The sequence below is a fragment of the Oncorhynchus kisutch genome, linkage group LG27 (genome assembly GCF_002021735.2).
Source record: "Oncorhynchus kisutch isolate 150728-3 linkage group LG27, Okis_V2, whole genome shotgun sequence".
In the NCBI taxonomy this organism is placed as follows: Eukaryota; Metazoa; Chordata; class Actinopteri; order Salmoniformes; family Salmonidae; genus Oncorhynchus; species Oncorhynchus kisutch.
In genome coordinates, this window is record NC_034200.2 from 9,152,277 (window position 1) to 9,175,836 (window position 23,560).

The 23,560-nt window shown below is 42.7% G+C and overlaps 2 protein-coding genes across 3 annotated transcripts in view; both read right to left on the reverse strand.

Annotated features, from left to right (window-relative positions):
• Window positions 1–6,837: 6,837 nt before the first annotated feature.
• On the reverse strand, window positions 6,838–10,696 carry LOC109871740 (protein fem-1 homolog A). Its single transcript, XM_020462725.2, has one exon. It carries the CDS (start codon window positions 10,459–10,461, stop codon window positions 8,608–8,610), a length of 1,854 nt encoding a protein of 617 aa, XP_020318314.1. The 5' UTR covers window positions 10,462–10,696; the 3' UTR covers window positions 6,838–8,607.
• A 4,147-nt stretch (window positions 10,697–14,843) lies between these two features.
• The window catches only part of LOC109872117 (CUGBP Elav-like family member 5), a 46,531-nt gene continuing 37,814 nt past the window's right edge, over window positions 14,844–23,560 (reverse strand). Inside the window, exons 5-12 of one of the 2 annotated variants that reach the window (XM_031807214.1) lie at window positions 20,641–20,720; window positions 20,310–20,459; window positions 20,027–20,177; window positions 17,399–17,605; window positions 17,075–17,164; window positions 16,744–16,887; window positions 16,503–16,645; window positions 14,844–16,258 (exon numbers count right to left, since the gene is read on the reverse strand). In XM_031807214.1, the coding sequence (XP_031663074.1) occupies window positions 16,518–16,645; window positions 16,744–16,887; window positions 17,075–17,164; window positions 17,399–17,605; window positions 20,027–20,177; window positions 20,310–20,459; window positions 20,641–20,720 (950 nt within the window). In that variant the 3' untranslated portion in view covers window positions 14,844–16,258; window positions 16,503–16,517. The remainder of the gene's footprint in view (window positions 16,259–16,502; window positions 16,646–16,743; window positions 16,888–17,074; window positions 17,165–17,398; window positions 17,606–20,026; window positions 20,178–20,309; window positions 20,460–20,640; window positions 20,721–23,560) is intronic. The other variant, XM_031807215.1, reaches the window with a different exon arrangement.

Sequence of the window (23,560 nt, forward strand, 5' to 3'; positions counted from 1 at the left end):
AATAAAACAATACATAATATATTGTTACACACTACTCTACCATAACATATCTACAATACAAAATCAATACAGAAAAACAGCAATATTTTAAATGTATGTGTGTGCAGTGGAGGAAAAAGTACCCAATTGACATACTTGAGTAAGAGTATAGTTACCTTAATATAAAGGTACTCAGGTAAAAAGCGAAAGTCACCCAGTAAAATACTACTTGAGTAAAAGTCTAAAAGTATTTGTTTCTAAATATATTTAAGTATCAAAAGTAAAAGTATAAATCATTTCAAATTCCTCATACTAAGCAAAGCAGACGTCACCATTTTCATGTTTTGAAAATGTATGGATAGCCACGGGCACACTCCGATACTCAGACATCATTTACAAAAGATGCATTTGTGTTTAGTGAGTCCACCATATAAGAGGCAGTAGGGATGACCACTTGTTCTCTTTACAAGTGGGTGAATTTGACAATTGTCCTGTCCTGCTAAGCATTCAAAATGTAACAAGTACTTTTGGATGTCAGGGAAAATGTAAGGAATAAAAAGTACATTATTTTCATTAGGAATGTAGTGGAGTAAAAGTACAAGTTGTCAAAAATATAAATGCTTAAGTAAAGTACAAATACCCCAAAAAACGACTTAAGTAGTACTTTACACTGCCGTGGGTGTGTAGAGTGTGTGCTAGCATGTGTGTGTGTGTGTGTGTGTGTGTGTGTGTCTCTTCACAGTCCACGCTGTTCCATAAATTGTAGTTTTATCTGTTTTTTTTATATGATTTTACTGCTTGACGAAGCTACATGATTTGGAATAGAGTTCAATGTATTCGTGGCTTTATGTAGTACTTTGCATTTCCCGTAGTCTGTTCTGGACTGTGAAGAAACCTCTGGTGGCATGTCTTGTGGGGTATGTATGGGTGTCTGAGCTGTGAGCTGGTCGCTTCAACAGACAGATCGGTGATTTTAACATGTCAATAACTCTCACAAAGACAAGCAGGCTCCACCCTGAGCCAGGAGAGTTGTTGGCTCTCCGTGTACATCTAAGGGCCAGCCGTACTGTTCTGTTATGGGCCAATTGTAATTTGCCTGTGTCCCTCTTTGTGGCACTTGACCATATGATTTGACAGTAGTCCAGGTGCGACAAAACTAGGGGCAGAAGTACTTTTTTTTCATAGCAATGTCGAGAAAGCAGAGCTGCACTTTATTATGGACAGACTTCTCCCCATCTTAGCTACCTTTGCAGCAATATGTTTTGACCATCAAAGTTTACAATCCAGAGTTATTCCAAGCAGTACAGTCTCCTCAACTTGATACTTTTCCACATGATTCATAACATGATTTAGTTGAGGTTTAGGGTTTAGTGAATGATTTTTCCCAAATACAATGCTTTTCTTTTTTATATATTTTTTAATTTAGGAACAACTTATTTATTGCCATTCTGAAACTGACTGCAACTCTTTGTTAAGTGTTGCAATGATTTCACTTGCTGTGGTAGCTGATGTGTACAGCATACAGTACATAGACAGACAGGCTTTACTCAGTGCCAGTGGCAGGTCATTAGTGAAGATGGAATGAAGTAAAGGGTCCTAGGGAATGCCTGATTCTACCTGACTTATGTTGGAGACTTCCAATAAAGAACACCCTCTGTGTTCTGTTAGACAGGCAATTCTCGATCCACAATATAGGAAGGGATAGAAAGCCATCATACATACATTTTCCCAGCAGCAGATTATGATCGATAATGTCAAAAGCTCCACCGAAGTCTAACAAAACAGCTCCCACAAGCTTAGCAATTTCTCTCAGCCAATCATCAGTCATTTGTGTAGGCTAACTGCCTCAGGCCTACATTTGAAACGCCTTTCCCTATAAGCATGTTGAAAGTTTGTTGTTCATTTAGTTACTGTGAAATAGCATTGTATCTGGTCATAACATCATTTTTTCCAAAAGTTTAGTAAGGGTTGGTAACAGACTGATTGGTCAGCTATTTGAGCTGTGCTTTGCTATTCTTGGGTAGCAGAAGTACTTTTGCTTCCCTCCAGGCCTGAGGACACAAACTTTCCTGTGGGCTTAGATTGCCATCTCTTCAAAGTCATATCGTATAAAAAAAAAAAAGATCACAACAGCTGTGATGGAAATTGGGAGTTTCGGTGCAATTTTAGAAATGCCGACAGATAATTTGTTGGTTCAACATGGTGGGATCTTTCTATTTCGGTCAAATTAATTATGAGGGAAATGGCGGTGGAAACGTCTTCATGCACAAATATTGATATAATAAGCATCATATCGAAGTAAATTTGGAGTCACGCGATGATATGGTGAGTGGTCCTCCCAATACGACTCAGGAAACCATGTTGTTATTAAGCTACAGATTAAATAAGTTATGAACTTCACAGGGTAGAGAGTGCACAGTGGTGAGCTTGATGCTGCTTTCCAATAGAGCGTTCTGGTGACATGATGATCAATGCTTGACTGCCATTTGACAAAACAAATATTCTCACTTATCAAACTTATAAACTCATCATGTAGACTAGACCAGTTGTTCGCAACCTTTTTTGGTTACAGTACCACCAACTGAATTTTGCCCTTCCCGGAGTACCCCTGAAGTACCCTTCATGTCCCATTTGACCAGTAAGCCTATGGTCTCATAAGTCTTCTCAAGTACCTCCATGACTCCCAGTACCACTGGTTGGGAAGCACTGGGCTAGACAATCTGCACAGTCTACCCACACTGTGTCTGCAAGCTGTTGGCTAGAGTGCAGGTGACAAGACCAGAGTAGGCACATTTGCTATTTATTTGTTTTTTTTAATGAAAAACTATAGGTAGAGTTGAAAATGTGATGGAAACATATTACACTTTAGATTTGTATTAGGTACATGAAAAAAATGTCCCGAAAAAGTACATTTTGTGTGTACTACATCATCACACACTGATTTTTATCCGCAACAAGTCCATTTCTGGCGGGCTGTATCACCGCCTGGTATGGCAACTGCACCGCCCTCAACCGTAAGGCTCTCCAGAGGTTAGTGAGGTCTGCACAACGCATCACCGGGGGCAAACTACCTGCCCTCCAGGACACCTACACCACCCGATGCTACAGGAAGGCCATAAAGACCATCAAGGACATCAACCACCCGAGCCACTGCCTGTTCACCCCGCTGTCATCCAGAAGGCAAGGTCAGTACAGGTGCATCAAAGCTGGGACCGAGAGACTGAAAAACAGCTTCTATCTCAAGGCCATCAGACTGTTAAACAGCCACCACTAACATTGAGTGGCTACTGCCAACACACTGTCAATGACACTGACTCTACTCCAGCCACTTTAATAATGGAAATTGATGGGAAATGATGTAAATATATCACTAGCCACTTTAAACAATGCTACCTTATATAATGTTACTTACCCTACATTATTCATCCCATATGCATACGTAGATACTGTACTCTATATCATCGACTGCATCCTTATGTAATACATGTATCACTAGCCACTTTAACTATGCCACTTGGTTTACATACTCATCTCATATGTATATACTGTACTCGATATCATCTACTGTATCTTGCCTATGCTGCTCTGTACCATCACTCATTCATATATCCTTATGTACATATTCTTTATCCCCTTACACTGTGTATAAGACAGTAGTTTTTGGAATTGTTAGTTAGATTACTTGTTCGTTATTACTGCATTGTCGGAACTAGAAGCACTAGCATTTCGCTACACTCGCATTAACATCTGCTAACCATGTGTATGTGACAAATAAAATTTGATTTGATTTGATTTGATTTCGTGGAAACACACCACTGGTGGGAAAATGTGCATATTTTCTTTTATGCGGATTGTAGAATATTCACATTAAAATCTATTGCCAAATGGATGAAAACCTAGCTACTGTAAAGCCCTCGTTAATTTGTTTTGCTTAAAAAAAGCATTTTCTGAAGATTATTTCATGTTATTAGTGATTAATTTGAAGGAAACCAAAAAAACTGTCCCTAATTTTAAAGTCAACCCTGTTACGTGAACTAAGTTCTCGATTCAACATGGCAAAACTTCCTTTTTAAAACATGTTTTTCAAAAGGACATTGAATATCTAATAGTCAAATCATTGTAAAATCAGGTGAACTGGTTCAATTCAAAAACAAAACCATTTTTTTGTGGTGGAAAACTGAATGGGTTCAAGCAGAACAAGTCAACCCTGTTACCCACAACAGACAGATCAACCCTGTTACCCATAACAGACAGATCAACCCTGTCACAATCAACCATGTTATTTCATTTAGACAATTAACTATTGTCATTTTTGAATTAACCTCTTGAGATGGGAAAATGTTTTTTAATAAGCTAAACATTAGCTCTTCAAGACAGAATGTTAAAATTAGTTACACTATACCCAAAAGGGACTCATATAGCGAGACTTGATGGAATGTATCACAAAATATCAGCCTCGTATTTTTTACTCAAGACGAAGGCCCTCTACAAAACAGTCCCGTCCCACAGCCACTGGTGGAGAGTCAGTCAGGCAAGTGAGACTACCTATAACAGTAACCTTCCAGGCTACTGCTGTTTCCTAAACGCGGTCTGAGCAGATATAGTGTGTCCAGTCATAAATGGAAACCCTAGCCCTTCTCCTAAGCCATAAGGGAGTCAGCAGGCTCGGGGGGGAATTCCATTCCAGATCAACTCAACTCAGGAGGTGAATGCAAATTCCCAATTTAATAAGTCCTTACTGACTGAATTTAACTTGAATATATTGTAACCCCAGGTGTCAGAAATAGGCCTATGGTGGAAACACCTTGTATACCAGAGAGCTAGCTGCAGGAGCAATTAGCATATTGTTTGCCTCGGATTCCTTTTCTTTCTCTGCTTTCTAGGGGTTGACTGGACCAGATAGGTCTATGGGCAGAGAAGAGCATCAGCTACTGTATCCTGTCCAGTTCGACTAGATCTGCAGACGCCACCACAGGGGAGCAGGGAGTCAGGGACTGGGGCTTGTTGTTTCAGGCTGGGGTTTATTGACACTCCTGTGACCTCTCTAAAGTTCAACTCCATGGCCTCTCCATGGCCTCTTTCAAAGAAAACAGATACCAACTGTGAATTTAACAACAAAAACAACGGTTTAACACTGAATAATAATAATAAATCACTAACATGAGGGATAGCCCCATAGTGATTAAACTGTTGGCAGTAGAAGCGCAGAGTAAAATATGGCAGTGTCATAAATGTGATGATCAATAATCATAATTTTCAATAGGCTAATGTGCAGTAGAGTCAAAAATAGATATTTTACAAAATTGGTTCAACAAAGGACCAAACTCATTGGACTGGTTCCGGGACATTGTCCCTGCCAGTCGTCCAGTGACCTGACTGACTGTGTGTATTACCTTAGTGTAAGCCTGTTTACAGGGCAGAGACTGGGGTGAAAGGACCCTAAAATAGCAGGGGAAATAGCCCCGTCTCCACCGCGCTGATGTCGATTGCTCTCTATTTATACTTTTAAGAGCTTGGCCCACTGGAAGATCAAGATTTTTTACTCCTCACGTTCTGTAACCACAGAGAGTAAGAAAGGGAGAACAAAGAGTATGTTCTGTTTGTCACTTAAGGAAAAAAAATATGAGTAATAAACTGTATAAGGGATACACTCGTTTTTACTGGAATTTTAGAAACATAATAAAAATAGAGAGATACTTCAACACCTAAAACCACAGACATTGGACTGCGATGACAACCCAAATATGACACTCAGGTTATTTGCAAAGTGCTGTGGAAAAGGGTGGGGGGGTATATAGAGTCAGGTGTTATTCCTTACCATGTGACCTAACCAAGGGGAAATGCCTAGGACACCTGGCAATAGACTATAACTAGGGCCCTAAGTTTTTCCTGGCCAGGAAAGAAATAACCAAACCAGCACAGAAGGACCAGAGCTCAAACCTGCATCAGTGAAAGGCCCAATGCAGCCATTTTTAACTCGATATCAAATCATTTAAAAAATAAACAAAAATAGCTTCTTAGCAAAAAGCAATTTCTCAAGCAAGAATTTAGCTAGGACTATCTGGGAGTAGGGAGGGGAAAACTGAAAATGAGCAATTATTGGCAGAGAGGTTTGGAAATCTTTCTTATTATTCTAGTAACCAAAACTCCATCCCATCAAAATAGGAAGAAATTTCAGGCGGTCTTTTCAAACAGCTCTTACACTGAAAGGGCATTATCCTATTCATAATATTATTCCAACCACATAGTGTGGGAAATATATAGAAAACACAGGTAAATCAAGTTTTAATAGGCAAGCTGCGTGGGAACCCAGCGAGCAGGGAGGGATAGTGTGTTCTTCCATCACACCTATTTCAATCCATCTAAGGGCCTCCGTAATATGAGTCAGTGTTATGAGTTAGTCCAGCTGTCTGTTACCCCTTCATATACACTCTTGCCCAGCCCTCTCACAGCAGAGCACAGGGGTGGTGCTAGCCTAGCCAGCCCTGTACATGCTGTACACAGTAGAGACAGGAACACAGTGAGGGCTAAAGGTGAGAGGAGATTACAGTCCACTGCTAATGAACAGCAGCTTGGGATTGTTCTAACAGTGTGAACTAAGCAGTTATCAGAAGCAATTAAAAATACTGTAATTGAATTGGGACTGGAGTACTGTATCGCACTGAGATTTTGCACTCACGTCAGAGTTTGTAACATTAGCCTAACATCTAAAAGACTCCTATGAAAAATAAACCTATTTTCTCAAAGGCTCAACAACAGGTACAACAACAACAACACAGTGACAGACAGAAAAGGAGAGGGAAGAGAGACACAAAAGAGATTCAAAGCATTCCCTAGCCAACACACAAACCCACTTGCTGCACGGACACTGAATTTTATTCAAGTATCTCAACACAGTTTTGTTCTGAAGTTATCATCATCAGTTACATTAATCAATCCGTTGAGAGAGGCTGCGAGAGTCCATAGCCTGGATGTTGTACAGTGACACTTTAGGATTCAGGGAGGTTTTTCAAAGTGCATTCAATCAGGTGTTTTTTTGTTTGTTACATAGGGACAGACAAACAGAAAAAAAGAAAGATAGCATGTATGAAAACACAAAACTGAAATTGTAAAAAAAAAAAGTTACAAAAACAACTAAAATGCAGTGTGCGATTTGTTCCTCATCCTTATCACCTGCATCTGTGCTTAATCGGGTCACCCCTGGGTTTTTGATATCGTCACACTGAGTGACTGCATAGATTCCAATTGTTCTGCATGGACTGTAGATAGACTAGAATAGATGATCTGATACTGGGATCAACATAAACTTTCACTCAAGAGGAGATGAAGAGAAATCTCCATCTTTCCTTTCCCACTTTGTCCAAGTTGTCCAGAGGGAAACTTCACGACATTGACCAGGTTGTAAAACACACACACAGTCTAAAAATACAGAGTAAACAAAGAGATGTAGGCTAGGCTAAAACAAATTGTATCCTTATGAGAGTTCCCATGCTAGTCTGCGCTCTACAGTTGTGAGTTGCTCCATATGTAGTAAGCTAGTTCAGTAGGTTCAGGCTAACCTGCAAGATTACACGTGTAGAGAAACGATATAAGGCTGAGTTTTGGCACAAATGGGTTTTCAAACACTCCTTAAAATGTCAAAGTATGGGGCGGAGGATTAAATAACACTAAATGAATTATAAAAAAAATAAAATCCATTGATACCAGGCAGCCAAGCATACAATGTGTACTTTGTTTGTTCAAAGGATGCTTCTGGATAACCTTGAAAAAAAAGACCGATTTAACAAATAAGCTATCCTATTCACTCTTAAGCCTCTCATGCAGTTAACTGTCAATATTTGATCATGTACTATCAAGTAATACAGCTTCCATTCCCACCTTAAAACAAGCCACCACCCAATACATATATAGGCACTGCCATACTTTCCTTTCTGTTAGGAGTCTTATTTGCTTATCAAGAGAAACAGGAGAAGAAAAAGAAAGCATCAAATCCTAAAATCAAGTCCAAAGGTATTTTTTTCCCCACCTGCAAACAAATAGCAACCTAGCACTTAGAAAGTGTCCATGTCTTAATAACAGATAAGGGCAAATCCACGATACAAGAGCAATGCTGAGACTCAGATTCTTCACTGTTCTTAAGAGTGAATATGTTCTTGTAAAATGTTCTGTGGAAATTGTTAAAACTATTGCTTGTGCAATTGCGTTATATGGATTGTTTAACTTTGCTAGTCATAGTTTTTTGTTTGACATACATTTTAAAAGTGAAAAATCTGAATCTCAGAATCACTCTGTTACCGTGGAATTGCCCATAACCTAAAGAGAGAGCACTGACCGGAGGCATCTAGCCACAGCTAAAATGCTCCCAGTCTGATGTTAGTGTAACATTTAGAAGCCAGGAGAATTATTGCTGCGATTTGGTCTGAGACAGAGCTAATAGTCTGGTGTTAGAAGGGGTACTGAGCGGGGAAAGGCCATAGGGAAAGGGGGTGGGCTGGGGTATGGTGACAATGAGGGGAGTCGGGTGGGTAATGGGTGAGGTGGGGTGAAGGAGGTCATTGTTGGGTGGTTTAGAGGGGTCTGAGGGAGAGTGTGGTGGACAGGGTGGGGATTTTAAGGGGGAGGGGCGTGTCAGTGCAGCTCAATGAAGGTCTCCATCTCCTCTGAGATGAGGCCCTTGTAGGGCAGTCTGTGCCTCTCAATGGCGCGCGCTGCCAGGCACTGCAGAGTGACGTAGTTGAGGGGGTAGAGAGCCGGGTGTCCACTGCTCTGATCCTCCAGCAGCTCGTACGCAGTTTTCCTCTGGGCATTGGTGGCATCGAAGTGTGCCCCTGCCCTCACCAGCAGCGCCATGATCTCCGGGCAACCGTTGCTAGCAGCGACGTGCAGGGGCGTGTTGTTGTCGCAGTCCCGGGAGTCCACGTCCGCTCCGCACTCCAGCAGTAGCGAGGCCACGGTCTGAGAGGGGAAGCGACCCACAGGGTAGCGGCCCACCGACGTGGTATCCTTGTCCACAGACATATGCAGGGGGGTGAAGCCACTTCGTGCCCGCGGGTTCAACTTCAGGAGGCGGTACACCGTCTGCTTCTTCTGGTGCTCCTGCTCCGTGGTGCACTCCAGCTTCTCCAGCAGGAACACCAGGTGGAGGATGATGGACAGGGCTTTAGTGAACTGGGGGGCTTCGGGGGGGCTGTCCCTCTGGGCCACTGCCCTCTCCACCTCCCTCACACTCTTCCCCAACACCCCCATCAGGTCGTGAAAGGTGACGCGAGTGGCCAGGGTACCTTTGGCCCGGTCCTGCAGCACGAAGGAGAATAGCTCAGCGAAGGACAGGAAACTGCTGGCCGTCATGGGGCTGAGGGGGTCCAGGTTACTCTGCTGCATGTCCAGGGCGTACTTCCACAGGCTGATGCAGCGTTCAAAGTTACCAGAGTCGGCGTAGACGGCCCCTCTGTAGCGGATATAGTAGGAGGTGTCGGGGTGCGAGGGCCCCAGGATTCTTTCACGGACCAGCAGGGCCTGCATCCGCATCTCGTCAGGGTCTGTGATCAGAGCCTCCAGCTCCTCGGCTGTGCTCACCTCTCGGGCACAGTCGTAGGCAGGGACAGGGGGACCCGGAGGGGGCTTGGCCAGGAGTCCTACCTTGTCAGCTGGTTGTCTCAGCTCCATGGCTCTCCTCCAGTATCTCATGGCCCCCAGCAGGTCTCTCTTCTTATCTACAAAGGTGGCCCCCAGGAGTTCGAGTGCATCAATGCGTTCTTCTCGTGAAGAGCGGGGCTGGTGGGCGAGGTACTCCACGATGTTGGTGTGCCCCGTGACGCTGGCAGCTAGAAGAGGGGTCATGCCGTATCCATCCCTCTCCATGCGGGCATTACATTTCAGCAGCATCTTCATGATGTCCAGGCTACCGGACTCAGCGCAGTCGTGGAGGGCGGTGTTGCCTTTCACACTCTTACGGTTGACATCGGCACCACGCTCCAGGAGGAACTTTGCTATCTCTTTGTGGCCCTTGTAGCAGGAGATCATTAGGCAGGTATGGCCGTGGCGGTTGGCTACCTCCATATCGGCTCGGTGCTCCACCAGGTAACGGACAATCTCCAGGTGACCATCGAAGCAGGCAGCGCGGAGGGGCGTTGAGTTGGTCAGCGTAGTGTTGTTGACAGAGGCACCGTGTTTGAGGAGTGTGCGGACGACAGGGAGGTGACCAGCCGCCGAAGCCGCCCATAGCGGGGGAGCCCCTTCAATCGTCTCGCCGTCAAAGTTCACCGAGCCTCCTAGTTCCACGTTAGCTTTGCAATGTTCAAGCAAATAGTCCACAACCTCTAAGTGTCCGTGTCGGGAAGCAATGAGGAGAGGTGTGCCTCCCTGCGTTTTCTCCTCGGCGAGAGCTTCCAACTCCTCCGGACTTTTGTTGCTCAGCAACTTCTGGATAAGTTTCAGCTTACCATCTCTGGCCGCGTTGAAAACCGCCGTCGTGATATCCATTTTAACGTATTTCGTCTCTCTCACTGGCCATCAACTCCCTAGCTACGTTTTTAGAAAAACAGGGAAGGGACCGTCTTTTCAAAATAAGAAAATAAACCCTGTCCGTAGTTCGGTTTCTCCCTGGCATTTTTCTGCCATTTTAAGGCTGCTGTCAAGATGGCGTTTGTGTTGTTTGACAGCTCTATGTTGACAATTTACGCTTAGCATCTTGGTTATTGTAGTCTTTAATAAATCCTTTCACTAAGGATGAAATTGCACTTTCCTTCTGATTATAAATATAATTCCCATGAGGCATTTCGAACACGTGAACTCAGCAATAGTTGAAACGGGAAGAGTAGTTTTTAGGTGAACGTGTGTTCCATTCACTGGAATACATTACTAGCTTGTAGTTAAACGTATTTAAACTACAATCCCCAATCACCCCCGAAACACAATGCGCAGGATCAACGCAAACCTCAAAATGAAAGTGGCATCACTTCTAATCTTACAGAAATATTAATGGTACTGTATTTCTGTTGCCTGGCTTTTAAGCATTAACACCCTTCCCATATCTACAATGATACAACACATATTTCAATAGAGTGAAAATAGTATCTTGTTCCGTCTGTCAGCGAGTATGTGGGTGTGCATTAGGCCCCCACAGATCATTCCCAAATACTTATTTTTGTTAATTAACCATGACATGCAAATACAAAACATGTATATTTATATATATGCCATCAATTCACGACACTAATGAAAAGCAGCGTGGCATAGCTTGGCTCTAATTTAATGATGTGTGGGTAGTAGATCCCTAGGCGGCACTATAGTCCATTTAAATCAAATAACTGGTGCATGTATGACATATATACAATAGGTTGTTGGCTATTACCATAGGCTACTTATCCAGTCTGCGCATGTAGTGCAAAACAAGTTATGGAAAAAAACATGTTCTTATGTTCTCCAAGTTGTGCTATAACTGTGCCATAATAATCCCATAACATACTTTATTTTATGTTGAGAAATTGGTGCCACTGGCCCGTTGTAATGTAATGCATTGTAAACTGGTAGATAGTAAACAGCAGAGGGCAGCAAAAACACATTTATTCACTGCTGGGGTTAATGGTCACTGCAGAAAGGATTTTGAGATGAGATATTAAGGTACTATTAGAATATTTTATTGTAAAATTGAAAAAGGAGAAAGAGAAAAGTCCCAGTAAGCAATCTGTATCATTCATATCTGAAGAAAAACAAACATGAAATACAAATAAATATCATAATAATGATAGGTAATAATAAATAGAAGGACACATTTAATTAAATATGACCTAATAAATAAGTAAATAAATTAAACCATATGAAAATTGTAATTGTCAAAGCAGCAAGTATAGAAGAGACATGGGCAGGATAAGAGAGCTGTGGTTTCTCAGACATCATCATGTCCACCTTTTCTACCCTCAGCATTACCCACAAGTGTCCTTGTCCCTGTCTCTCAATCATCTATACATTTTGTATATTGTGCTAAGAAACCACTGAAGCTAGACACCATCTTCAAATGTCAACCCCACCCACAGACAGTATCTCCTTAAACACCCCACCCCCTCTCCATCCCTCTTCCACTCCTCGCCCCATTACCTGAAAATATTTGTGTGCTGACAAGATTATGAAATTAAACAGATCTCCTATTTACATCAAGCTATATTGTATTTTCGCACTGCATTCAAAACATAGTACATGATCATACAGTGCCATTCATAAGAATGTCATGACCCCCTACTCCCTCCTGTCATCCAAGCCTCCAGTTGAGCAGTAAGAATGAACGTAGGTGGATTTTGGCAGTAAACACATGAAAATCCATCATCTTAAAATGAAAATTGAGGTCTTGTTTTTTTAAAAGATTTATACACATCACCTTATAGAGGTAGTGCAGTAGGAATGTTAAGTATACACGTACCCACTGAGAACAGACATCACTTAAACGTCAAGTTTGGATTCACATTTAGTTGAGTTGTCAACTAACATGAATTCAACCTGAAATCAACAAAAAATGTCATCATGTCATTGGATTTAGGATAAAGGTTGGATGAAAAAAAGACAAGATTCCCTTACTTTGACGACTTTTTCCAAATCCAATCAGATTTTCACGTTGATTCAACCTCATCGCATTGATTTTTTGGGGGGTGAAATGACGTGGAAACAACGTTGATTCAACCAGTTTTTGCCCAGTGGGTAGTCATTTGATAGAAAGTAACATGGCTTCATTCAGGTAGTTGTTAATAAATGTATATAGAAAAAGCACAGTAAACTATCTTTATGTCCCCCAACCCCTGAAAAAGCACATAACACCAGAACCTGAATAGAACATAGAAATATACAAGTACATTTCCAACCAGCTGCTTGGCAATAATAGCATTTGTTTTAGCCTTTAGGCTACTGCTTTATGTTTATAGGACAAGCAAAGGTCAAAGGACTTGTCAGGGTTACTGTAGTGCACGGCTTGTCTCTTAGTGCAACTAGGACTATTGCTGTTACCTAAGGATCTAGATCAAACATTAGACTGACTGTCTTCCTGCATCAGTCGCAGGCCAAGCTCTGCTTACCGTAGAAACATAATCCCGAGAAGGGTTAAAGCCTGTCAGACCATAGCAATTTGACAAATGACAAACTCTCGATTTCGATGCTGCTAACAGTGGTGAGAGGCTGCTGGTCAGTAAACATTTCACAGAGGCATCATCAAAACCAACATTGGTGTCTTTACAGTCAATATAGGAATTTAACTACATTTCTATAGAGAAATTATAATGTCCAGTTCAACTGACAAGTGATTGAAATGGAGTTGACCCTTGACTCTAATCAAAATGGCCGTTTCTTCCTTTGAATACATCTGTGTGAGGGGAAACAACACGCAGATAAAAACGAATAGGCTGGCAGTTAGCTAATGAGAAGTAGGCTAAATTTAGGCAATGATTAAAATCCATGAAAATAAATACAAATGTGCATTGGTATATCCATATGTCTGGTTGGTTTAGGATTCTGTGCACAGTGAATAAACTAATGTCGATAAAACTAAAATAGCTACTTCATATTTATGTTACAAGATAATTAAATGTACATATTAGAATTCATAGAACGATTAAACATTACTTGGCAAATTCACTTATATGAGGGTCAGGAATGGTCTGTAAGTAAAATAGGCAGTAACATTCACTAGGAGTTAGTGAAAATATGGTTCACTATTGAATATGTGACGATGACCAAAAAATGAAGGAAAAAGAGAGAAAACATCCCTTCCTTCCCTCCCTCCATCCCTGCATTCTAGAGTGTCTCTTGGAATCATCCTCCAATGTATTCTAGAGTGTGTTTTGATGTTCCTCCATTGGTTTATTGTGTTCCCTGAGGGAGGTACTGTGACAGCATTCCCAACCTGTCCTGCATAGCACAAAGAATGACTTGTGCTCAAGATTTGACCTTGTATAGCTCTTTAAAAGCAGATTTGAAGTCTACTCCCAGTAAAGTAGTCTCCTCTCCCTCTCTCCATACTGAATAAAACATTCACCCAAATGCAAGTGAGAGGGGACTGCAGGCACCTCCTTAAAATGTAATGGAGTCAGACTCAAATGGATCAGAAGGCTTTCTACTCTAATGCTGCACCGCTCTGTGCTGCTGACGATGACGCCTCCCCTCACAAGATAACTGGCTGATATTCAACCAGTCTTCTCCATCAAAACGGCACACATCTACGTGAGGGGAGGCTTTCTAGCATGAGCATCTATGTGAGAGGAGTCTGACTTACTTGAGAAAAGCTAGTCCTGTTTTATGTGTGTGAATAGTACTGCAGTGCGGACTCAAATTGATATGAGCCATACAGTTATATATGTTGAAAAGAAAAAGTCACAGTAACGTTATACAATGATAAAATAGCTTGTGCCATAAACAAATTCTAACCTGTGCCATACAGATGTAGGATCTTAATTTCATCACCCTGTTGCAGGATAACTTTCCTGCAATGCGGTACATTTGAGGTTTAAAAAGGCTTCTGAAGTTTGTCATTTCCACTTTGAAATTTCAGACTTAATTTCCCCTTACTACAAATGTTATCAACCCCTACAAAAATGTCCATTAATTACAGTATAATCCACATAATAATTCAAATGTCCTGTTGCTGCAGGACTATTTTCCTGCTGTAGAAAACTGTCTCAAATTAAGATCCTACATCTGTACTAGTGTTTTTTTGTGTTATGGTAAAGGTAAAGGAGTTTTTCCGGAGCATGTGACCTGACCAGAAAAATCTCCTGGCCCTCGTTAAAATAATCCCTGAAATGGAAATACACAAATACTTTCTTTGTCACAAAACAGACCCAAATGAACGAAGCAATGCATCCTGCTAAATCTACTGGCTAATCAAAGTGGACACACAGATCTTGGATCAGCTGGCCCTCCCCAAATCCTAACTTTAACCATTAACCACCTTAACCAGAAAACTGACTTAAGATCAGTTTCTATGGACAATCTCATCCGAACATTAGGCACACCTGACTCGAGACCTTTTAACCCCTGGGCCGAGAACTGTAGTAAGCTTCTGAAACGGAATGTGAGCCAATGGCCTTTGCTTTATAGGCAGAATAGAATGAAGTAGGATGACATAGCCCCTTCAGACTGATCTAAGTACAGTTTAGCATTTTCTTCCTAATGCTTAAGGTTAGTATTTGGGCAAAGTGAGCTGATCCTACATCTGTGCCTATGGGCAACTTTGAATAGAATGGAGGCTTAGAGTGGTTGCTGCACAGAGGGAGACAAAACTAAAAGTTCAAGGGTCAAACTGAGTGCCCAAAGAGGAAGTGTAGCCTATCAGTAAAAGGATGATAAAAGGTGGCTTTCAAACAAACAAACAAACAAACACTTCATAATGTATTCCATCCCACAGAAAGAGCTCGGGGCAACATTCTTCTTCACTAACCTCTCCAACTGAATTCTAAATGATCCCATTTTACATTTACATACTCCTTAGTAGTCAGCAGTACACTGATGGTGAATAAATCCAATGCCGACCTGAAGTACCTCTCTGTCACTATTATGTGTACTAAACTAAAGGTAGAATACTGCATTTAAGTATTTAATGATTGTTAATTTGTACTAGACTAAACATTATACTGTATTGTATTATATGATTGTTAGTATTTTGTACAAGACTGTTAAAGAGAAAAACATTTGGTCCTCAGATCCCAAGGGGGTGCAGTTTGTTCGGTTGCTATGGAAACTTGAGAAAGAGCAGGTTCAGGACTCACAGAGAAAGAAATATTTTTTCCCCCAGATATACTTAGAATCCTCAGATCAAGTTTGAACCCTCATTTGTCCATTTCATGGTAGGAAAAACCTGAAGTCTCTTTTCGTTCACTAGACTCCTCTGAGTTCATCATAAATCCATTTTTTTTTTTTAACACTGTTTCTTAGTCTGTCTGTGGTGTTCTTCTTCACTCTCAAGTCTCCAAAGATTCTAAATTTTTATTTTTTTGTGTTTGTATCTTTAAAAAAAGTTTTCTGTTTGTTTTGAAAGTCTTGTTCTATCCTTATGCATCATCCCATTGCTCTCTCATCTGTGATGCCAAACCTTCACTGGTGCAGAGCTGTGAGTCCTCCCTCTGTCAGTCAGATATGATTGAAGATAAAAAAAGAGATCTCTTCCCAACTCCCATATGAAGTCTATTTTCCATTGTTTTAAAAACAGAATAACTTTTTCCTTTTTTCCTTTCACAAAATGTCTTATTCAACACAAAATGCCTTATTCAATCAAAGACGTCCTCCATACCTCTGATTAAACCTATGGAGGAAGAGAAAGGAAGAGGGAGAAAGTGGAAAGAAGAGGGAAGAGAAATACAGATACTGAGAAAGGGAAGGGGAAGGGAAGAGAGGGAAATGGTAACACTTGAATCTGACTCGAGAGACTACTGTGGAGTATAACTTTGCTATACAGTTTTTGATCAACATAAAATCACGGTGAAACAGCATCGATAACAACACTAATAACTTCATTACATTATGTATAACAGTGGACAGTATCTTACCTGTACTGGGGGGTGTCAGTAGGGGCGGCTGGCGTCTTTGGGACGTTTGAGTTGCACCTTGAGTCTCTTCATACCAATCTGGAAACCATTCATGGCTTGGATGGCAGCCTGGGCACTACCCGGGTTATCAAAGCTCACAAAGCCTGCATACATACAGACACAGACAGATGCTCTGAATGGTCAGTGGTAGTGTCAATCAGCCAGGTGCTTGCTGCGACTGTTTAGAAGTAGTGTCACTCACCGAAACACTTGCTCTGATTGGTCGCTCTGTCCATGAATACCTTGGAGGAGATAACATTGCCGAAGGGCAGGAACATCTGCATCAGTTCGTTATCGCCAAACTCCTGGGGCAGGTGGTAGATGAACAGATTACAGCCCTCTGGTCCTGGAATACAGACACACACAGAAAGACACACAGGCACACAGACACACACTGTTGGAGGCACAGACGCTAGAATCATGTTGGTGCAGTACATTTTTTATACACACAAAATCACAATGATGACAACACTCATGACGTTGTTGACAATGATGATCATGATGATGAAGAATTAGTAAATATAGTTCCTCACCCTCACCTTCCCTCTGCTGTTGGCCAATGACCTGAGGGTGCTGTGAAAGTGACTGACCTAGAGGGGTCAGTGTAGTTGCTGGGTAGATGGCTACAGAGGAGAGAAAGTGTGAGAGAGACAGAGACCGAAAGAGAGAGAGAAGAGAGAGAAGTAAATGACAAAAGAGGAGAGAGAGATAGAGAGGTATGAAGGGGGGATGAAGTGAAAAAGAAAAGAGAGTGGGGATTGAGTTGATATTTTATGAGTCACATTCAACAGACTCTGGTGAAGACCTGGAGGTATCAAGGTCAGGGTTAGAGATCAGAGATGTGTAGTGTACTGTACCTGTGTATTGCTGTACCCCAGTAAAGGCCTGTTGCAGTGTGTCCGCAGCAGTAGGGCTCTGGGTGGAGTAGGTCGGCAGGCCATTGGTGTAGAGGGTCTCTAGAGGGTGCCCGTTAGCCTGGTGGGTGAGGCCGGTGTACCCGTTCATCATTGGGGCCACCAGGCTGGTCAGGGAGGAGGGCAGGGCGGCTGGAGGAGAGCTCAGACCTGCAGGGGGGAAATAAAAATTCACTACACCGGAGACAGAAATGTTCACTGCACCGCACAGGGATTGGACTATGAGAGAGGAAGGGAGAGAGAGGGATAGACAGAATAGAGAGAAAGAGAGTGTGCATGTGTGTCTCATGTACAGTATGTGTGTGTGTGCGCGCGTGTACGCGCGCGGGTGTGTGTGTGTAACAGCAGGCATCTCAAAGCTCACATGGTGATAAAATCACTCTGCGATGTCAGAATAGCAACACAATGATATGCTGCTGTAAGACAGAGCAACCCAGCTCTGCTCACTAAGGCAGCAGCAGGGGCATTTTACTGTGCTCACTGCTCACTGCCTTATCTACAGCTGGGACAAATAAAGACATTCTCCCACAGTGAAGGGGATTGGATGTTTGTCTGTCCTAAACTGATACAGCCTCGGGAGGGAGATAGGGCCTACAATTTGCATTGTAATTCGCCTGCACGATTCTGTGTGTACTGTGTAGGCATCCCAAATACTGTATTTGTGATAGGATAGTCTTTAGCGATGTGTGTGTAAGAGAGAGGGAAAGACAGAGTGAAAGCAATACAGTAGAGTATAGGGAGGAAGGGACAGAGAGAGAGAGAATGATAGAAAGCGTTAACGAGATACAGTATCTGTTCATTAATGGACTATAAAACATGATACACTTTCAAGGACCACAGAGATTCCCCCACAGTAATACCAGACTCCTATTTGGCTCAATACACAGAGAGAGAGAGAGAGAGAGAGAGAGAGAGAGAGAGAGAGAGAGAGAGAGAGAGAGAGAGAGAGTAGGCTGTAACAACCATAGTAGAATACATTTCACTAAAGGTCCTTTCCTGGACATAGTTTATAGACCACATTGTCTGCTGGTTCTCAGAAACTGATTTAAACCTAGGAACCAGGTGTGAACACTCTCTCAAGCAATTAATTGATCACAACTGACTCGAGGGAGAAATCTCAAACTGTCACACCCTGGTCTGTTTCACCTCATTGTTATTCTCCACCCCCTACATATGTCGCTTGTTTCCCCAGTGTATTTATCCCTGTGTTTCCTGTCTTTCTGTGCCAGTTTGTCTTATATGTTCCAAGTCAACCAGCGTTTTCCCCCCATTCTCCTGCTTTTTTCTATTCTCCTTTTTCTAGTCCTCCAGGTTTTGACCCTTGCCTGTTTCTGGACTCTGTACCCGCCTGCCTGACCATTCTGCCTGCCTTGATAATTAGCTTGTCTGCCACTCTGTACCTCCTGGACTCTGTACCTGCCTGCCTGACCATTCTGCCTGCCTTGACCACAAGCCTGTCTGCCACTCTGTACCTCCTGGACTCTGCACTCGCCTGCCTGACCATTCTGCCTGCCACTCTGTACCTCCTGGACTCTGTACTCGCCTGCCTGACCATTCTGCCTACCTTGACCACAAGCCTGTCTGCCACTCTGTACCTCCTGGACTCTGTACCCGCCTGCCTGACCATTCTGCCTGCCTTGACCACAAGCCTGTCTGCCACTCTGTACCTCCTGGACTCTGTACCCGCCTGCCTGACCATTCTGCCTGCCTTGACCACAAGCCTGTCTGCCACTCTGTACCTCCTGGACTCTGATCTGGTTTTGACCTTTCACCTGTCCACGACCCTTCTCTTGCCTACCCCTTTTGGATTAATAAACATTGTAAGACTCCAACCATCTGCATCTGGGTCTCGCCTTGTGCCATGATACAAACATCTACAGTACACTAAGTAGGAATAAAAAGGCAGTCTGTCTATAATGTGTCTCCAGTGCAGAATTACACTGTATTGATGCTGTGGGATCAATGGTGAATTGTAAAACTACTAGGGTTTGACGGTATCTAGATTTTTAGACCGTTTCTGTGCCTTACTAGGGTTTACGGTGTTACTGGAAGTGCACACAAAGGGGCAATTTTTTTTTAAAGCAACAGGGATCTTGATTCAGGAGGGGATTGAATTTCTCTGCTGTAACCAAGAAGCTTGATCTTGACATCGAGCCACTTAGCTAGCCAGTTAGCAAACCACATGCATAGCTGGACCCCTGAGCTGGATATCAGGTATTTGATACATCTTAGACTTCTTATAGTTATAAGCAGTAGCATAGCACGCACCCCCCAACCCCTAATCTTGTATTATATATTTTGAAATATATTGTATAAACGGTATATCGCCCAAGCCTAAAAACTACCCCCAGTCAGAGCGATAGATCCCAGGACTGCGCAGTGAAATGTGATATCACACATTTCCAAGACTCATATGTAACTGACCAGGTATTGAACCCAGGTTGTCTAAGCACCTCGAGACTGTTAGCCCACCGAGCTACAGCCTAGCACTAGCTCTGGTAGCTAACATGAGTTTCCAGGTCTCCCACCTTACTCATCATGAATATTGCTGATTTATCCGACGTGACTGACCTGACACGAGATTGAGGGGGTTGGGCGGCAGACCGTTCATTGCTAGCGCCCCCACCTGGTGGATCTGGGCGGAGGGGAAGGAGAGGCTGGGGGCCAGGTAGCCCCCCTGAGACATGGCCATCACCGCTGCCTGCTGCTGCTGCTGCATTAACTGATAGGGAGAGGAGGTGGATCGGGGGAGGAAGGGGGGGAGAGGGAGGGAGAAGTGGAATGAGAGCAAGCTGTCAGTGAGGCGTCAGAGTGACAGATACCAAATTGCGTGTATGTGTGTGTATGTGCTTACGGCATGTGCATAGCTACTGTAGCTGCTGAACGTAGGTAGGGCGACAGAGGGGTTGAAGATGCCAAACTGTCCAGCCATCTGCTGCATGCGCCGTATGGTCCTCTCCTTATCTGTGTCTGCAAACTTCACGACGAGGCTGGACGACGCTCCCTAGAGAGGAGAGGAACACAGCATGGATCTGTGTGTGTCTGTGTGTGTGTGTGTGTGTGTGTGTGTGTGTGTGTGTGTGTGTGTGTGTGTGTGTGTGTGTGTGTGTGTGTGTGTGTGTGTGTGTGTGTGTGTGTGTGTGTGTGTGTGTGTGTATGTGTCTGTTTTCGTGTATTGTACTTACCGGCATGGTCTGACTCCCATGAAGGGAACTGATGGCAGACTGCGCTTCAGAATGAGTAGAGAACTTCACAAATGCACAACCTAGAGAGAGAGAGAGAGAGCAAGATAAATCCAATAATTACAAGCAGACAACCTAAGAAAATGAACAACAATGACAAATGGTTTGATGAAGAATGGAAAAACCTAAGAAAGAAATTGAGAAACCTGTCTAACCAAAATCATAGAGACCCAGAAAACCTGAGCCTTACGCCTTCATTATGGTGAATCACTAAAACAATACAGAAATACACTACGGAAAAAGAAGGAACAGCAGGTCAGAAATCTGCTCAATGTAATTGAAGATTCCATAGAATCGAACCACTTCTGGGAAAATTGGAACACACTAAACAAACAACAACAACACGAAGAGTTATCTATCCAAAACAGAGTCACTTCTCCGATCGGTTTGGCTCTATAACAAAGAACAAAGAACAAACAGCTAAAACATATACATGATCAAATGCAAATCTTAGAACCGACTATTAAAGACTACCAACTCACTGGATTCTCCAATTACATTGAATGAACTACAGGACAAAATACAAACCCTCCAACCCAAAAAGGAGTGTGGTATTGATGGTATCCTAAATTAAATGATAAAATATACAGACCACAAATTCCAATTGGCTATACTTAAAAAAAAAAAACTAAGGAGTGATCACCCCAATCCATACAAGTGGAGACAAATTTGACCCAAATAACTACCGTGGGATAAGCGTCAACAGCAACCTTGGGAAAATCCTCTGCATTATCATTAACAGCAGACTGGTACATTTCCTCAGTGACAACAATGTACTGAGCAAATGTCAAATGGGCTTTTTACCAAATGGCCATATGACAGACCTCGTATTCACCCTGCGCTCCCTAATTGACAAACAAAGAAAATAAAACAAAGGCAAAGTCTTCTCATGCTTTGTAAATTTCAAAAAAGCTTTTGATTCAATTTGGCATGAGAGTCTGCTATACAAATTGATGGAAAGCGGTGTTGGGGCAAAAACATATGACATGTCCAAAAACTACAAGTTTGCAGTTAAAGTTGGCAAAAAAACACACACATTTCTTTCCACAGGGCCTTGGGGAGAGACAGGGATGCAGCTTGAGCCCCACCCTCTTCAACATATATATCAACGAATTGGCAGGACACTAGAACAGTCTGTAGCACCCGGCCTCATCCTACTAGAATCTGAAGTCAAATGTCTACTGTTTTCTGATGATCTGGTGCTTCTGTCCCCAACCAAGTACAGCCTACAGCAGCACCTAGATCTTCTGCACAAATTCTGTCAGACCTGGGCCCTGACAGTAAATCTCAGTAAGACAAAATAATTGTTTTCCAAAAAAGGTACAGCTGCCAGGACGGCAAATACAAATTCCATCTAGACACTGTTGCCCTAGAGCACACAAAAAACTATACATACCTCGGCTTAAACGTCAAGGCCACAGGTAACTTCCACAAAGCTGTGAACGATCTGAGATACAAGGCAAGAAGGGCCTTCTATGCCATCAAAAGGAACATCAAATTTGACATACCAATTAGGATCTGGCTAAAACTAATTAAATCAGTTATAGAACGTATTGCCCTTTATGGTTTTTCTGGGGTCTGCTTACCAACCAAGAATGAACAAAATGGGACAAACACCAAATTGAGACTGCATGCAGAATTCTGCAAAAATATAATCTGTGTACAATGTAAAACACCAAATAATGCATACAGAGCAAAATTAGGCTGATACTTGCTAATTATCAAAATCCACAAAAGAGCCAATAAATTCTACAACCACCTAAAAGGAAGTGATTCCCAAACCTTCCATAGCAAAGCCATCACCTACAAAGAGATGAACCTGGACAAGAGTCCCCTAAGCAAGCTAGTCCTGGGGCTCTGTTCACAAACACAAACAGAGCCCCAGGACAGCAACATAATTAGACCCAACCAAATCATGAGAAAACTCAAATATAATTATTTGACACATTGGAAAGTATTAACAAAAATCCGAGCAAACTAAAATGCTATTTGTCGCTAAACAGAGAGTACACAGTAGCAGAAAACCTGACCACTGTGACTGAAAAAAATTAAGGAAAGCTTTGACTATTTACAGACTCAGTGAGCATAGCCTTGCTATTGAGAGAGGCCACCGTACACAGACCTGGCTCTCAAGAGAAGACAGGTTATGTGCACACCGCCCAGAAAATGAGGTGGAATCTAAGCCTGCACTTCCTAACCTCCTGAGAAATATACAGTGGGTTGTGAAAGTATTCACCCCCCTTCACATTTTCCCCAATTTGGCACCTTAAACCCTCATATTAAAATTGCAAAATATTTTTGGGGTGAAACAAACAAGAAATAAGACCAAAAAAAAGAAAACTTGAGCATGCATAACTATTCATTCCCCCAAAGTCAATACTTTGTAGAGCCACTTTTGTAGCAATTACAGCTGTAAGTCTCTTGGGGTATGTCTCTATAAGCTTGGCACATCTAGCCACTGGGATTTTTGCCCATTCTTCAAGGCTGCTCCAGCTCCCTCAAGTTGGATGGGTTCCGCTGGTGTACAGTAATCTTTAAGTCATACCACAGTTTCTCAATTGGATTGAGGTCTGGGCTATGACTAGGCCATTCCAAGACATTTAAATGTTTCCCCTGAAACCACTCAGGTGTTGCTTTAGCAGTATGCTTAGGGTCATTGTCCTGCTGGAAGGTGAACCTCCGTCCCAGTGCCTGCAGATCCCTCCGCTTTGGTGGCGGCCTTGGTGCATGGACCTTCACTGGAGGAACTGGGCCGCAGATCATCGCCAGAGGAACCAGACCACTGATCATCTCCGGAGGCTCCGGACTAGGAACCGTCGCCGGAGGCTCCGGACTGGGGACCGTCGCTGCAGGCTCCGGACTG